Below are 16,401 nucleotides of genomic sequence, written 5' to 3'. Positions count from 1 at the left end.
ACCACAATAGAATGCAAAAGCAAAGAGCATGGGCACACTTGAGACGAGCACTTGAATTAGTGGTCACATTTTTGCGCTCCCCCCACAAAAGCAAGTTTAATAGCTCATAATGATCCTGACACCCTGGATATGAACTGCCCTTCCAAGGGAAGCTTGCCCAGTGCCCGCACTCTAATATTTTCAGCACCAAGTGAGTGTTTCGGAATAAGATCAATGTGTAAAATAATGGCACAGAACTCTGCATAATCCAAGAAATGTATGACTCAATTCATTGAACTCAAGTTATTGTTTGATTCTGTTCTGTTCTGTTCTGAAAATTGAGTAATAACATACTTACAAAAATGGCATTTGCAGTAAAACTGTCCAAATTTTTTAAAGTCTGAAAATACAGATGGGGAGTAATTTAAAAACTGAAGCATGAGCATCATAATAGAAGCAATAAAAAATGTTGATCACAGACTCCTACATACAAAGTATTTGCTAGACAGACATTAACATTGCCTGTTAGACAGACACCCTCCTTGCATGGCAGAAGGAAGGAAGGAAGGACCTAACTAAGCATGATGTTTTTCCCAAAGCCATGGTTTCCCCAGTAGAGATGTATGGAAGTGAGAGCTGGACCATAAAGAAGGCTGATCGCCGCAGAATTGATGCTTTTGAATTATGGTGCTGGAGGACTGCAAGAAGAACAAACCTATCCATTCTTAAGGAAATCAGCCCTGAGTGCTCACTGGAAGGACAGATCCTGAAGCTGAGGCTCCAATACTTTGGCCACCTCATGAAAAGAGAAGACTCCCTGGAAAAGACCCTGATGCTGGGAAAGATGGAGGGCACAAGGAGAAGGGGACGGCAGAGGACGAGATGGTTGGACAGTGTTCTTGAGGCTACAAACATGAGTCTGACCAAACTGCGGGAGGCAGTGGAAGACAGGCGTGCCTGGCGTGCTCTGGTCCATGGGGTCACGAAGAGTCGGACACGACTAAACGACTAAACGACAACAAGCATGATATGAGAGATTTGTGTTTGAGATCTCCTGCGACTTTTGTGTAAGCAAGGGGCTGCTTTGAAGATCAGTGTACTGTACTGGTGCTCAGTGAGAGAGTGTTTAACCCTTTCCCCAACCTAAATTGCTCCTGGAAACTGCTTTTTGCTCTGCAGCAATGCATTTGCAGCAGGGTGCCGTGAGACTGATACAGCATAGACTTACTTTATCCCAGAAGTGACAGGCACCATACGTCAGAATCTGTTGTGAGCCATCGTAGCTCAAATCAGCCCCTCCAGATGTTTCAAACCCTTTCACAATTAACAGCTCCTTGGGAGAGATCAAAATTAAACCACTAGCCAAATGGAAGACTCAGACCATTTCGGACAGCTGACCCCATATTTGAGAAACAGAAATAACCCTACAATTCTATGGATCTTGGTGATAGTATTGAGAAGAGGGAAATGAGCAGAAATGAGAAGTGGCAGGAACAAAAAAGATTGTTGAAATGATCTCCATAACATGAATAGTAGAAAGTTCCCTGAAAATGTCAAGCTAGAAGAAGGGACATTTTATCATATGTGGTGGGAATGTAAAAAGGCGAAAAGCTTCTGGGAGATGATATATAATGAGATGAAAAAAATGTTGAAATATACATTTATAAAGAAACCAGAAGCATTTTTACTGGGCATTGTAGGAAGTGATATAAATAGAAGTGATATAAATAAATAGAAGTGATATAAATAGAAAGGAATGTAAGCTATTCTTATACGCAACAACAGCAGCAAGAACGTTATTGGCCCAAAAGTGGATGCAAGAAGAATTACTGACGAAAGAAGAATGGAGGATGAAATTAAAGGACTATGCAGAACTGGATAAATTAACAGGAAGGATTTGAAACCAGCGGAACCAGAAATTCACTGAAGACTGAAGTAAATTTACAGACTATTTGAAAAATATTTGTGATGATCAGACTACGTTTGTAGGGTTGCAAGAAGTTTTGTGAGGAGTATTATTAGAATTATTGCAAAAATGGATAAGGGGGAGGATGGTTACTTAAAGGTAATATGATTTTAAGAAATGCATAAGAAGTGGTTAAAACGGTGGATCATTAGAGGAGCTGATGGAAGTCCAAAAAAGATTGTATAAAAGATGACGTTTTGTGGTATGTACTATATTTTATATGTTAAAAATGCATGGATGTTTTGCCTTTTGCTGTTAGCAGCCACAGGACTCCTTGATTTAGATCAGGACTTTAGCATGGTGAAGGAAGCCCCTGCAGGACTTTTCTTCCAGTGAACACTATCCTGGTAGAAATACAGACCCATGTAGGTGTCTTCTCCTACTGGCTTAATAAGCAGCTTTGGGATCAATTTCCACTGGGAAAACAGCATGGAAGGAAAGGTTAAACCTCTGCAGAATGTTTCCTCACCAGAATTCAAAGAGGTGAGGCAGCTGTGGCTGCTATATTGTTAACTTCCAGTTTAAATGGTTTCATGAGATTTTTAACTGTAATTATTTTATCTGTATGTACTGTATTTTCTGGCGTATAAGACTACTTTTTAACTCAGGGAAATCTTCTCAAAAGTCGGGGGTCATCTTATACGCCGGCTACAGCAGCAGCTCCTGCAGCAACTCCCCCCCAAAGGATAAAACGATAGCAAATTAAATCAGAGGACACCAAGCTCTCTAGATGAAGCAGAAATACGCTTGAAAATTGGCCCCAGAAGCTCCCGGCCACTGGGAAGTGGAGCGGATTTCCGAGCCGGACTGGAGACTGGTTTTAAAATTTTTATTTGGTGTGTGTTGGAAGAGGGGTAGTCTTATACGGCGAGTATATCCCAAACTCTATATTTTAACTGGAAAATTCAGGGGGTCGTCTTATACGCCCAGGCGTCTTATACGCCGGAAAATACGGTAATTGTGTATGCTGTTGTGGTAACCTGCCCTTAAGGTGAAGGGCAGCTAAGAAATACTGTAAATAAATAAATTAACGGCAGAATGAAAATAAAAAAGATGGGTATGCACTCAACGCTTCTGTCATGTCTAGTCTGGCCTTCACTTTTGTCACAGAACCGAAAAGAAAAAATAGATGAAAGGACTGACAATGAAACGGAAAATATGATAGTGCCATCATATACCGTAAATGCATGGTGTAGCCATATTTAAAGTATTTTGGTTGCACCCTCAAAAAATGTATATAAAACTTCCAAAGGTCCAAAAAGTGTATCAAACGTTGATAATAAAGGATCACCAACAGGACAACCGATAAAGAATATGAGGAAGAGTTAGATCATTTGTAGCTTCTGGGTCTAAAAAAGAAGACAATAAACCAGGCACATGATGAAAGAGGTCTGCAAAATGATGAATAAATAGAGAGGAATCATTCCCATTCACAATATTAGAACTTGACGTCATCCAGTGAAATTGACTGACAGTAAAGTTCCCAGCAGATGACAGTTAAGTACTTTTTTTGTGTGATACAGGATTAACTTATGAATTAATTGCCACAAGATGTCATTATGACTGCCGCTAAAAAGGCTCTTATATAAACCAGATAAATGCACTAATTATTATAGTTTAAAATGACAGCTCCACATTTACAGTGACCTCCACCCTGTCCTTTGGCTGGGCACTTTTGGAAGCAATGCACGTAACCTGAAAGAACTTGATATAGTCCGGAGAGGTAATTTCCACATTTCCTATAAATTTCCAGTAACTGTGAAGAAATCAACAGAAGTATTTTAAAGCACCATTAAGGTATTACGGCTGCTTAGCTCCTGGTTGTGGGATGAGCTGCCTTGTGACAGTTTAAAGATGAACAATATATCATGAGCTACAGCCTATTCCTGGGATTCTTGGCATAGGGAAACATGGGTACCATGCGCACACAGCAGCCATTACAGCACCATTAGCTGTGGTGACGAGATGCATGTCAGACTAGTTTTGGCTTGCCAGGAAGTCCATCCTAGCCTGCAAGGTTATTTCACCCCCAAACCTCAATTTCCAGTACTGATGGCAGTGTGCCTTTGAAGACCAGTTGCTGGAAATCATGAACGGGGAGTATGCTTTTGCACTCAAGGTCAACATGCAAGCTTCATTCTCCATAGCTGTCAACTTACAGATTTGAAAATAAGGGACCAGCAGCCTCAGAAATAAGGGATCAGCAGCCAAAATAAAGGATTTTCAGAGCACAGGTATGTTCGACTTCTGAGCCCCTCTGAGCCAAAGGCAGAAAGCCCAGCCAGCAGCGAAACAAAGCCTCAAGCGGTGGTTCCCACAGCGCAGCAACCCGGCAAAGGGGATGCAGCAAGGAAAACCGCCGTCACCTCTCCGCTGGGAAGCGCTGAGCAAAGGCGAGTCCCCAGGCAACGCGGCCAATTTGATTGGCACAAGGCATGCAAGCTCCACCCCCCAGTTGTTCTTAGACTCCTTATTGGGTGAGCAACGCAGCCAAGCAACACAGGCCGGCAGGCAGGGAGGGAGAGGAGCTGCTTCCTTTGAAACCCGGGAAATTTAAGGGACATCATCAATAAGGGACAGCAGCGGGACACGGCGCTGGGATAAGGGAGTTTCCCGCCAAATAAGGGACGGTTGACAGCTATGTCATTCTCATAGGCATCTAGTTGGTCACTGTGAGAACAGGATGCTGGACTAGATCTGGTCTGATCCAGCAGGGCTCTTTGTATGTTCAGACCATGTGAGTGAGTTGCTCATCACGACCCTGATGTGTGGAGTGGACTGCACTGGGGAAATTGTGATTGTAAACCTAGACTCACTCACCTAGGAGCAAATCCCATTGAACTCAATGGGATTAACTGTAGAGTAAGAGATGTCTGGGGTTGCTGTTTGCAGAACACCGCAGGGCATGAAGATCAAGTCATGTGTTCTTCCTCCACCTGAATGGATCTGCTCAGGAAGGAGGGACCTGAATCAATTGTATTCAAGTTACAAGAAAGTTAGATTCCAACTAAATATATCAGGAAGAACTTTCTGACAGCAAGAACTGTTTGATAGTGGAACATTCTCGCTCAGGAGGTGGTGAACTCGTTTCCTTGGAGATTTTTAAGCAGAGGTTGGGTGGCCATCTGTCATGGATGCTTTGATTGACATTCCTGCATTGCAGGGGGTTGAACTAGATAAATCTCAGGGTTTTGTCTAACTCTACAATTGTATGATTCTACAACATGTTTCTCAACATGTCATTTGAAATGAACATTACCTGATGAAGTCTTTAAGAGGGTTCACCATGATTTACACACAAGTCCCCCTTTGAATTTGCACCTCTTCCAGCTCAGGCAAAAAAATTATGATTATGGATTTGTCATAATTTGAGATATCTGTCTGTAACAAGCAAAGATTTGACTTGGTTTATAATTTTCTGTGAAATTAGCAGGGCTCCCCCCCCAACTGGAACTCACAGGAACTCGGTTCCGGCACCTCTCAGGTGGGTGCTATTGGAGGTGTTCACGGTGAGTTTAAGCACCTCTTTTTATAGAAAAATAGCACTGGAAATTAGATTTGTCTGTCTGAACAAACTTGAATCAAAAATATGTACAGTGGTACCTCGGGTTAAGTACTTAATTTGTTCCGGAGGTCCGTTCTTAACCTGCAACTGTTCTTAACCTGAAGCACCACTTTAGCTAATGGGGCCTCCTGCTGCTGCTGCTGCGCCACCGCTGCACGATTTCTGTTCTCATCCTGAAGCAAAGTTCTTAACCCGAGGTAATATTTATGGGTTAGCGGAGTCTGTAACCTGAAGCATATGTAACCCGAGGTACCACTGTAGTAGTGAAAAAGGCTTTTGCAAATATATATATATATTTATATAATATATGTATTATATTATATATATATAGAAGAAGAAGAAGAAGAGTTTGGATTTGATATCCCGCCTTTCACTCCCCTTCAGGAGTCTCAAAGCGGCTAACAATCTCCTTTCCCTTCCTCCCCCACAACAAACACTCTGTGAGGTGAGTGGGGCTGAGAGACTTCAGAGAAGTGTGACTGGCCCAAGGTCACCCAGCAGCTGCATGTGGAGGAGCGGAGACGCGAACCCGGTTACCCAGATTACGTGACTACCGCTCTTAACCACTACACCACACTGGCTCTCGATATATTAAATGAAGAATAGCAAAATAAAGAATAGCAGCAAGCATACTCAAGAGGGAGAACGAATGAGTAAGGCTTGCATCGATATAATGAACAATGTTTGTCAAGACTAATCTGAAATCTGATATTGCTGCGAAAGATTATTATCTATCCATCAATAATAATAACAATTTATTATTTATACCCCACCCATCTGGCTGGGCAGCTTCCAGCAGAATATTAAAATACAATCTATCACGTCATTTGCATTCCATCCTTCTTCCAAGAAACTCAAGGTGTTGTACATGGCATCCCCAGTCCAATTTTATCCTCACAACAGACCTGTAAGGTAGGTTTGACCAAGTGGGACTGACTGGGCCAATATCACACAGTGAGCTTTGTTGCTGAGGAGGAATTTGAACCCATGTTTCCCAGATCTGAATCTAACACTTTTCCTCACCCAAGTCCATATAATAAGAGCTTTCAATAGATCCTGGGCATTAATGGATATTTGCCTGCTATAATAAATATCAGCCTGTTTCTCTGCTTCATGTCCAGTAATAATAAATAAAACCACACCTGGAGTACCACAATTTAAGGAGGATATTGACAAGCTGGAATATGTGCAGAGAAGGGAGACCAAGATGATCGAGTGACCAAGATGGAAACCAAGCCATCAGGGTATGTTTAGCCCGGAAAAGAAGAGACTGAGAGGTGTTATGATTGCCTTTTTGAAGTATCTAAGTATCCTGAGGGACGCGGGTGGTGCTGTGGGTTAAACCACAGAGCCTAGGACTTGCCGATCAGAAGGTCAGGGGTTCTAATCCCCACAACGGGGTGAGCTCCCATTGCTCGGTCCCTGCTCCTGCCAACCTAGCAGTTCGAAAGCACCTCAAAGTGCAAGTAGATAAATGGGTACCACTCCTGCGGGAAGGTAAATGGCGTTTCCGTGTGCTGCTCTGGTTCGTTAGAAGCGGCTTAGTCATTCTGGCCACATGACCCGGAAGCTGTATGCTGGCTTCCTCGGCAAATAAAGCGAGATGAGCGCCGCAACCCCAGAGTCGGTCACGACTGGACCTAATGGTCAGGGGTCCCTTTACCTAAAGGGCTGTCACGTGGAGGATGGGGGAAGCGTGTTTTCTCCAGCTTCGGAGGCTAGAACCCAAACCAATGGATTCAAATTAAAAGAAAGGAGATTCCGACCAGGAAGAACTTTCTGACCATAAGAGCTGTTTGACAGCGAAATGGACTCCCTTGGAAGGTGGTGGACTCTCATTCATTGGAGGTTTGTAAGCAGAGGCTGGATGGCCATTTGTCATGTAACTGAGATTCCTGCATTGCAGGGCTTGGACTAAATGACCCTCGGTACCCCTTCAACACTGCAATGCTATGATCGTTACAAGTTGCCCTGAATTATGCTCAGTGCATACAGACATAACATCCTTGATGCCATCCTTGCGCAAGACTTTGGTAATACGGCGCCCTGGGTGAGGACAAAGTGTAGTGCCCATCCCTTAATGATTCTTATTTGCACAATAATATTTGGTACAGTGGTACCTCGGGTTAAGAACTTAATTCGTTCTGATGGTCTGTTCTTAACCTGAAGAACCACTTTAGCTAATGGGGCCTCCTGCTGCCACTGTGCCACCACTGCCCGATTTCTGTTCTCATCCTGAAGCAAAGTTCTTAACCCGAGGAACTATTTCTGGGTTAGCGGAGTCTGTAACCTGAAGCGTATGTAACCTGAAGTGTATGTAACCCAAGGTACCACTGTATTATTATTTGGTACTTTGAGTAGGTAAAGGTAAAGGGACCCCTGACCATTAGGTCCAGTCGTGGCCGACTCTGGGGTTGTGGCGCTCATTTCGCTTTATTGGCAGAGGGAGCCGGCGTACAGCTTCCAGGTCATGTGGCCAGCATGACTAAGCCGCTTCTGGCGAACCAGAGCAGCGCACGGAAACGCCGTTTACCTTCCCGCCGGAGCGGTACCTATTTATCTACTTGCACTTTGACGTGCTTTCGAACTGCTAGGTTGGCAGGAGCAGGGACCGAACAACGGGAGCTCATGCCGTCGTGGGGATTTGAACCGCCGACCTTCTGATCGGCAAGCCCAAGGATCTGTGGTTTAACCCACAGCGCCACCTGCGCCCCTGTAACCCGAGGTACCACTGTATAAATATAGGTATCATTATCATCAACAACATCATCAACCCCCACCGTTTGGGCAGCCCTCACTGCGCTGTGGGAGGCCTCCCAGAATTCCCCCCATGCCCCTTTGCTATGGGAATTCGCCCCATAACCCCACCAGTGTGATGGACCTTCTTTTAGAACTACAATGGTACCTTGGGTTAAGCACTTAATTCGTTCCGGAGGTCTGTTCTTAACCTGAAACTGTTCTTAACCTGAAGCACCACTTTAGCTAATGGGGCCTCCTGCTCTTGTGCCGCCGCCGCTGCCCGATTTCTGTTCTCATCCTGAAGCAAAGTTCTTAACCCGAGGTACTATTTCTGGGTTAGCGGAGTCTGTAACCTGAAGCGTATGTAACCTGAAGCGTATGTAACCCGAGGTACCACTGTATTATTATTTGGTACTTTGTATAAATATAGGTATCATCATCCTCATCCCCCACCGTTTGGGCAGCCCTCACTGCGCTCTGGGAAGCCGCCCAGAATCCCCCCCCCCAATGCCCCCTTGCTATGGGAATTCGCCCCATAATAAGATGGACCTTCTTTTAGAACTATTGACTGGGCGGGGTGAGGTTGTAAGGCGGGGGTTGGTGGGGGGGGGGCGGATGTGGGAAACTCCGATGGAGAGGATGGGCTCCTTGCCTCCGATTGCGCAGGGTCGGTGGGTAGCCGGCGATTTCTTAAAACTCTCCTCTGGTTGCATTATTCATGAGACCAAAAAAGAAAGAAAGAAAAGCAGAAGAAGGGGGGGGGAGGATGAGGAGCTGGGGGGGGGGAGTGGGGAGCGGGAGGCCTCGGCGCTGATGTCAGTCCGGAGGAAGGAGCCTGAGCGCACAGCAGGATCCTGGGCGCTGCTTCCAGTGCTGCAGAGAGGGAGAGAGAGGGGGGGCAGCTTCAGGGTGCAGCATGCTGCCTGGCTCTCGTTCCAGCCTCTCCAGTAGCAGCGGCGGCGGCGGCGGCTGCATCGCTCGGGCCAGGAGCGCAGCGGGGCCAAAGGGGGACCACGCGGCGGAGGCGGAGGCGGCGGCGGCCGAGGGCGCACGATGGCTGGCTGGCTGGGCAGCGGCTCTCTCTGGCTCCTGGCGCTGGCGTGCCTTCTGCAGCGCGCCCAGGTGAGGAAGCCGGTGCGGTGTCCCGCCATCTGCAGCTGCACCAAAGAGTCCATCATTTGCGTCGGAGCGGCGGCGGTGCCGCGGAGCCCCGGAGACATCAGCTCCTTGTAAGTCGAGCCAAGAAGGGTGATGGGTGGGTGGCTGGCGCGCAGCGCACGGATGGAACCAGACCTGGGGCGGCGCGCGTGCATGCTTTACTTGGGATTCCTGCATTGCAGGGGGTTGGGCTAGATGACCCTCGGCGGTCCCCCCTTCCGACACTCACTCCGCGATTCTAGGATTCTGACGTTCAGAGGGTGCTAGAAAAAGCGCAGCACCAAATTTGCCCCCTCCGGCTGCTCCGCGCAAACCGTGCGCATGGGAAGGGAGGCGCCCGCCTGGCGTTTCCGGAGATGCCTGCGCGGTCGCTCAGCCGGGAGATGTTGTTTTAGGGCGAGCAGAAGATGCTGCAGCAGCAGGCAGTTCCAGAGATGTCAAAAGACTGGAGAGGGGCGGGTGATGCGGGAGAAAAGGCCCAGCGTATGAAACTCAAAGAATTGGGGGAGATGCAGCGAGTATGTGGCCATGTTCTCACAAGAGGGGAAGAAATGATTTTCAGCTGATCTTAACTATCTTGGAACAAACAGGATTCAGGGTCTTGGAAGTTGAGAGTGAGTTCACTGCCTTTGGTAATGTAGGACTTTTCAACTTGCCTCGCTTTAAAATCTGCTAGGCTTTAAAAGCCTTCAGTCAGTCTTCAGTTCTGTTTCACTCACTGATTGCTTCTGTTCAGTCATATGTCATCTGTATCTACAGCTATAGCACAAAGGCACACATATATTACAATGCATATATATACTGTAATAGGTAGGAAAATAAATCCATAATATAAGGGGACGAAGAAAGCAGATCCCGATTCACTTTTCAGACAGAGGCAGTCAAATGCACACAATATTTTGGATTAATTGATAAATACGGTGAAAGGAGACCATAGAAAACTTCCGGAGGAGCAGGTTAAGAACTGTAAGGAAGGTCATGGAAAAGCTGTTAAGAAAGAGAGTCATAATGATGATGGTAATAATAACAAGAAAAAGTGTTGTAATTAGTTCCTAAGGATTTTCCCTTGTATTTCCCCCCTCAGGAGCCTGGTAAATGGAACATTTTCTGAAATAAAAGAGAGAATGTTTTCACATTTGCCTTCCCTGCAGTTGCTGTAAGTATTAAATTTTTATATTTTATAAAAAGAGATGATCAAAGCTCTTGCCTGCGAAGAGGCACCCTGGGACTTTGAAATAACTGTTTCCAAATCACAGACTGAGACTCACGATTGGTGAACGTTAATTTCTAAAACCACGTAAAGAGCTGAGGAGTCATTGCTTTGAAAGGAAAGGTTAGTGCAGAGTCCAAAATAAATTGACATGCGATTGTAAAGCTTATTCTCAAATCCAGTTTCTTTTTTTTAGAGGTGCACATTACAAACACTTCTCTTGTTTGACATTCGATTGAATGATTATGCTAAATATTGGAAGGAAATTCTGCTCCAACAGCAATGCTACATTGTTGAGAAGCACCAAAAGAAATTGGATTCTTAAACACCCCCACCACAAGCAACCCCTTTTTAGTATACCTACCGGTACTTAACAGCTTCCTTCTTATATCTCTGCCATACAAGTATAATTCCCTATTTGGTTCCTTCCATATCCAAGGTGGCTTGAGTATGCTTAGTTCCCACCACGCTTTCGAATCGCAATTCACATTGTTGTCTCAAACTCCCTGGGCCTTCCTTTCTTCTGAGAAAGAGAAGGTGCCTCCCAGGCTCTCAATCGTGGGTGGCAAGGAGACAGGAGCCTGCTTGATGGCTTGGCAGTTGCCAAAATCCACACCCCACACTGTAATTTTATCTTGGTTTGGGAATTGATGGTGAAGTTGACTAAACAGCAGCCGTGCTGTCTCTCCTGCCCACCTAACAACCAAGGCAGATGACCTGGTGAACCAGCCACAAAACTTGCATGGCCCACAGACTGGAAAACAGGTCATGTATATGCTTCCAATTCTCTAGATGACTCTCTTGGGAGCAATGCGGTGAACTGCCAAGCCATGCAATCAATGCCCTGTGTTACACAACAGTTAACAAAAGGATAGGCTGAGATTATTGTTGCGAACTGTGAAGATCAGCACCTTAACCTTCCTGTACGATACTATCCAATGCCCTTCAGGTTGTAAGTAATTGTGGCTGACTTTCGTCCGACTTTACTGAAACTTTTGCAATCCTTATCCATTTTATGATTTGTGGTTGCTGTAATATTTGCACTCCTGTTTTGCGATAACCGTATTTTTGTGTGTGTTTAACCAATAAAACGTAGAACTTTGCAAAAGAATCAGCACAGCGCAGGCTGCAAGCACCAGCACATGCTCGTGATGCCATCAATTTGTGCTGACGTCAGTCGGCTTCTGGGCAGACCTAGAAAGGTCTGCAGGCACCTGCTGTAATCTGCTGGAGCCTTCTTATGAATTATAGTCCATCTTCCTGTATATAGTGCCCAGTTCTACCCAAATTGGAACTAGGAAATCCGGTCAAAATTTCAACTCTAGAAAGACTTCAATGGTCACGGTAGAAATTAATGGTAACTGTGGAAAAGTGACAACAGTTTACCCTTAAGAGTTTGTTGGTTCCACAAGCACTTCTGTCCTAGCCTGTCCCTCTGTGGACTTTTGGTCTACACTTGCTTTACACCAGGAAGAGAGCTGGATTATACCCATCTGAAGATAAGGATGGCACCACCCATCTTCGCTTCCCTTTCCCTTGAAAGTGGAGAGAAGCCCCTAGAAATGTGTTTATGGCCTGAAAGGTGAGAGAGTCCCTGTAGATTTGCAGTGTAGGGACGCGGGTGGTGCTGTGGGTTAAACCACAGAGCCTAGGACTTGCTGATCAGAAGGTCGGCGGTTCGATTCCCCGCGACGGTGTGAGCTCCCGTTGCTCGGTCCCTGCTCCTGCCAACCTAGCAGTTCGAAAGCACATCAAAGTGCAAGTAGATAAATAGGTACCGCTCTGGCGGGAAGGTAAACGGCGTTTCCGTGCACTGCTCTGGTTCGCTAGAAGCGGCTTAGTCATGCTGGCCACATAACCCGGAAGCTGTACGCCGGCTCCCTCGGCCAATAAAGCGAGATGAGCGCTGCAATCCCAGAGTCGGCCATGACTGGACCTAATGGTCAGGGGTCCTATTACCTTTACCTTACAGAGTTGTAGTGCAGTTCTGTTCTTTTATGCATTTCTGCTGCACTGGGCTCACTAGGATGGGCTACTCTTTTCTAGTAGTCATAGATTCTGTTCCTCTTATTCTGCTATCCAAGAGCACCTCTAACCCCCTTTTTTAATCCAATAGCGTCATGTCTTGCCACTCTGCTCTTCCAAGGCGGTCCTGGCTTCTTCTATCGAGGTTCTGAGAGCATTTTCCATACAGATCATTATATCAACATTCATATTAATATTTTCTATGGTTATTAAACGATGACTATATTTTGGCATTGATTTTTTTTGTACTGTTTTGCTCAGCTCTCTTTTTAAACTATAAAACATTAAACGACACTATAGGAATCCAAGTCAGCAGAAATGCGAAATGAATGTTTGACAGTGATGTAGAACTGTGACTAATCTATCAATCAACCAACCCGTTCAGTGCATTCCATTCTGGCTTCCCAACACTCTGCCACACCCCAGTGTGGTAAAGAAACAGAACCCAGGGTACAGCTGAAGGGGGTAGACAGAAGGGGGAGGCAGAATACCCAGTGAGGTGGCCATAATCCATCATTCAGCTGAGTTGACCTCTTCCCTCCTCCAGCTGCCATCACAAGGCTACCTAAGGACCATCTTGTCCTGAGAGGGGGTGGGGGGGTGGGAAGACAGAACAGCCTGGTGAGTTGCCCAAATTTTATCTCCTGGTGTTCCAGCTAAAGTGGCCTCTCCCCGAACCGCCAGCCCATGGCTACACAAAAAACATCTTGCCTAGGAGAGGAGAGATCTAACTATATCCTAAATAAATAAAATAAAATCCTATATTTAAAATACAGTCATACCTCCGGCTGAAGTAGCTTCGGGTTGAGCATTTTCAGGTTGCGCTCCGCGGCGACCCGGAAGTAATGGAACGCGTTACTTCCAGGTTTTGCCGCATGCGCAGATGCTCAAAATGACGTCACGCGCATGCGCAGAAGCGACGAATTGCAACCCGCACAGACGTGGGTTGCATTCGCTTCAGGATGCGAACGGGGCTCTGGAATGGATCCCATTTGCATCCAGAGGTACCACTGTAAATGGCTATCACTCATTCCTATGGGGGGAAGTCACTCACTGCACTTGACGACAACATTCTGGTGGGCCACCAACATCCCCAGTCCCTCTAAAATTGAGGTGACCTAGCTATCACATACAAGGCACATCCTGGAAGGGAGCAAGGCTCCACTTTCTCCACTTCCTGCCATTCACAAAGTTGAAAGATTAAGGACAGGGAAAAGGAAGTAATTCTTCATGGAGCACAGAAGGCAGTGGTGGCCACCAAATCCTATGGTTTTAGAAGGGAATTGGACAAATTCATGGAGAATAAAGCTACCGGTGGCTACTAGCCAGAATGGCAGTTTGCTTCTGAATACTAGTTGCTGGAAACCACAAGAGGGGAGCCTTTACTTTGAAAAAATTAGAGTGTTCAAAGCAGGCCGGTCACCGGAATACTCCAGCTAGGAATAATGGAATAGGACTCTGGTTCTATTTTGTTGGTTTTCGGAACTGGGGCCATGATTAAGAGGGACGGCCGGGGGCATTCGTATTTTGCCGCTAGAGGTGAAATTCTTGGACCGGTGCAAGACGAACCAGAGCGAAAGCATTTGCCAATAATGTTTTCATTAATCAAGAACGAGAGTCGGAGGTTCGAAGACGATCAGATACCGTCGTAGTTCCGACTAGCGATCCGGTGGCGTTATTCCCATAACATACCTTTGTTGATATCTACAGGAGCCTGGCTAAAGGAACTTTAAAGACTGAATCTTCCTTTTGGACACAGTTTGATTGAGTTTTCTGTATGTGGCTTCTGTAGCAAATCTTGTACATAGCTCTCTCAATTTTTGGATTATTAATATAAGATTTAGAACATAGAATGGTTTGGTAGCGTTTTGTGTGCCGCTTATGTGCTGCTTACTTTATACTGGCCTTCCTCCTCATGGGCTTCCCACAGGTAGCTGGCTGGTCGCTGTGTGCTGGACTAGATGAAACATTGGCATGGATCCAGCAGGCTCTTAGTTCTTATGTCCTACTACCTACAGAGTCGGGACGCAGGTGGCACTGTGGGTTAAACCACAGAGCCTAGGACTTGCCGATCAGAAGGTTGGCGGTTTGAATCCCTGTGACGGGGTGAGCTCCCGTTGCTCGGTCCCTGCTCCTGCCAACCTAGCAGTTCGAAAGCACGTCAAAGTGCAAGTAGATAAATAGGTACCACTCTGGCGGGAAGGTAAACAGCATTTCTGTGCACTGCTCTGGTTCGCCAGAAGCGGCTTAGTCATGCTGGCCACATGACCCGGAAGCTGTACACCGGCTCCCTCGGCCAATAAAGCGAGATGAGTCCCACAACCCCAGAGTTGGTCACGACTGGACCTAATGGTCAGGGGTCCCTTTACCTTTTACTAACTACAGAGTCATATTTGATAACAAGCAATGCGTGCTTAGTTGCACCAAAGCAGGGTGTGTGTGAGAGTATTAAACACTCACTGATGACTTGTTAATGGTTCTTTTTGTGCATTCTGAAGAAACTGACTAAGGGAAATTCAGCTTTGTCTAGCATTTCTTCACAGTGCTTTAAATTGTATGGTGGCCTTTTAAAAACATCCCCACCCCCCTCTTAATGTTTGCATTCCATTTTTTAGACTGCTGAATTCTAACTCATTTACTATCATACGGGATGATGCCTTTGGGGGTCTGTTCCATCTCGAGTACTTGTAAGTTCCTTCTTTTGTTTAATGTAGTAAACTAAGATTTCTTAAATGGATGAAGCTGCTCTGATGATTTATCAGTGCACTGTCCCTAAAGGAAATGTTCTTTTCTCTAGATGACATTACATGTTGTGACTCATGCGGGGCAAGTGAATGTGTGTGAACGTTCTCATCTTTCTGCTTTCCACTGCAAGATATAATGTGCATACTAGGAACGAATACAATTCCCCAACTGGAGCTGCCTGGGCTCCAGAAACAGGGAGCTCTCATGCGTTTCTCCGCAGGAAATGTACATGAATTCCCATTTAGCACATGGCAACTTGCAGTGGAACGCTGACGTGCAATATTGCTTGCCTTTCTCTTTCTTCAGCACTTAACGTCTAATTATTTCCAGAGGGCTAGCTATGCTTGTCTGTTTCAGCAAAACCCACAGTCTTGCGGCACCTTCAAGTTTGCTGGTTTTTAAGGTGCCACACAGCTCTTTGTCGTTAAGCACCGTATAAGGTTTTGCACAAAACTGGAGAAGTTATAGCTTACTTTGGACATGTATTTCAAAGAAACATGTTACGTTTCATGTGTTAAGGGTCAGGACTCCACGCACTGCAAAGGGGCTTTGAATTGTCTTTTCACAAACAATAGGCCCCCTACCACCAATGCCTCATTGGAAACTGCTTTTAAAACTGAAGGGACTTTCAGAAGCAGATTGTGGGTGGGCATGGGGTGGGGTGTCTGCTGTTGTTTAAAAAAAATCCCACTGATCATGTTCAAGTCCTTTGGTGTGCCTGAAGTAGCTCTTTGGATCCCAGCCAACGTGATAATGATTAAGAGCTGGTGATAAATTGGGCACCTCATTCCAGCTGAGACGTATTGTGTGTGGACTCAATCGGAGAGCATTTAAAGCTCACAAAATGTGCTGAATTACTGTAAGTTCACTGTGAGTTTTCACAGAAAAATGGGAAATTTGACCTAAACAAATATATGCTTTCTAAGCGCAGTCATAAAGGGACGTGGGTGGCGCTGTGGTCTAAACCACTGAGCCTCTTGGGCTTCCCGATCAGAAGGTTGGCGGTTCGAATCC

General features: G+C 45.8%; 1 protein-coding gene across 1 annotated transcript in view; it reads left to right on the top strand.

The window, feature by feature from the left end:
* Window positions 1–9,042: 9,042 nt before the first annotated feature.
* Window positions 9,043–16,401, top strand: part of LGI2 (leucine rich repeat LGI family member 2) — a 28,547-nt gene continuing 21,188 nt past the window's right edge. Inside the window, exons 1-3 of the mRNA XM_028744540.2 lie at window positions 9,043–9,478; window positions 10,492–10,563; window positions 15,258–15,329. Coding sequence (XP_028600373.2) covers window positions 9,303–9,478; window positions 10,492–10,563; window positions 15,258–15,329 — 320 coding nt within the window. The 5' untranslated portion in view covers window positions 9,043–9,302. The remainder of the gene's footprint in view (window positions 9,479–10,491; window positions 10,564–15,257; window positions 15,330–16,401) is intronic.

Source organism: Podarcis muralis, chromosome 9, assembly GCF_964188315.1.
Source record: "Podarcis muralis chromosome 9, rPodMur119.hap1.1, whole genome shotgun sequence".
Lineage (NCBI taxonomy): Eukaryota > Metazoa > Chordata > Lepidosauria > Squamata > Lacertidae > Podarcis > Podarcis muralis.
This window is presented reverse-complemented; position numbering and strand designations above follow the sequence as displayed.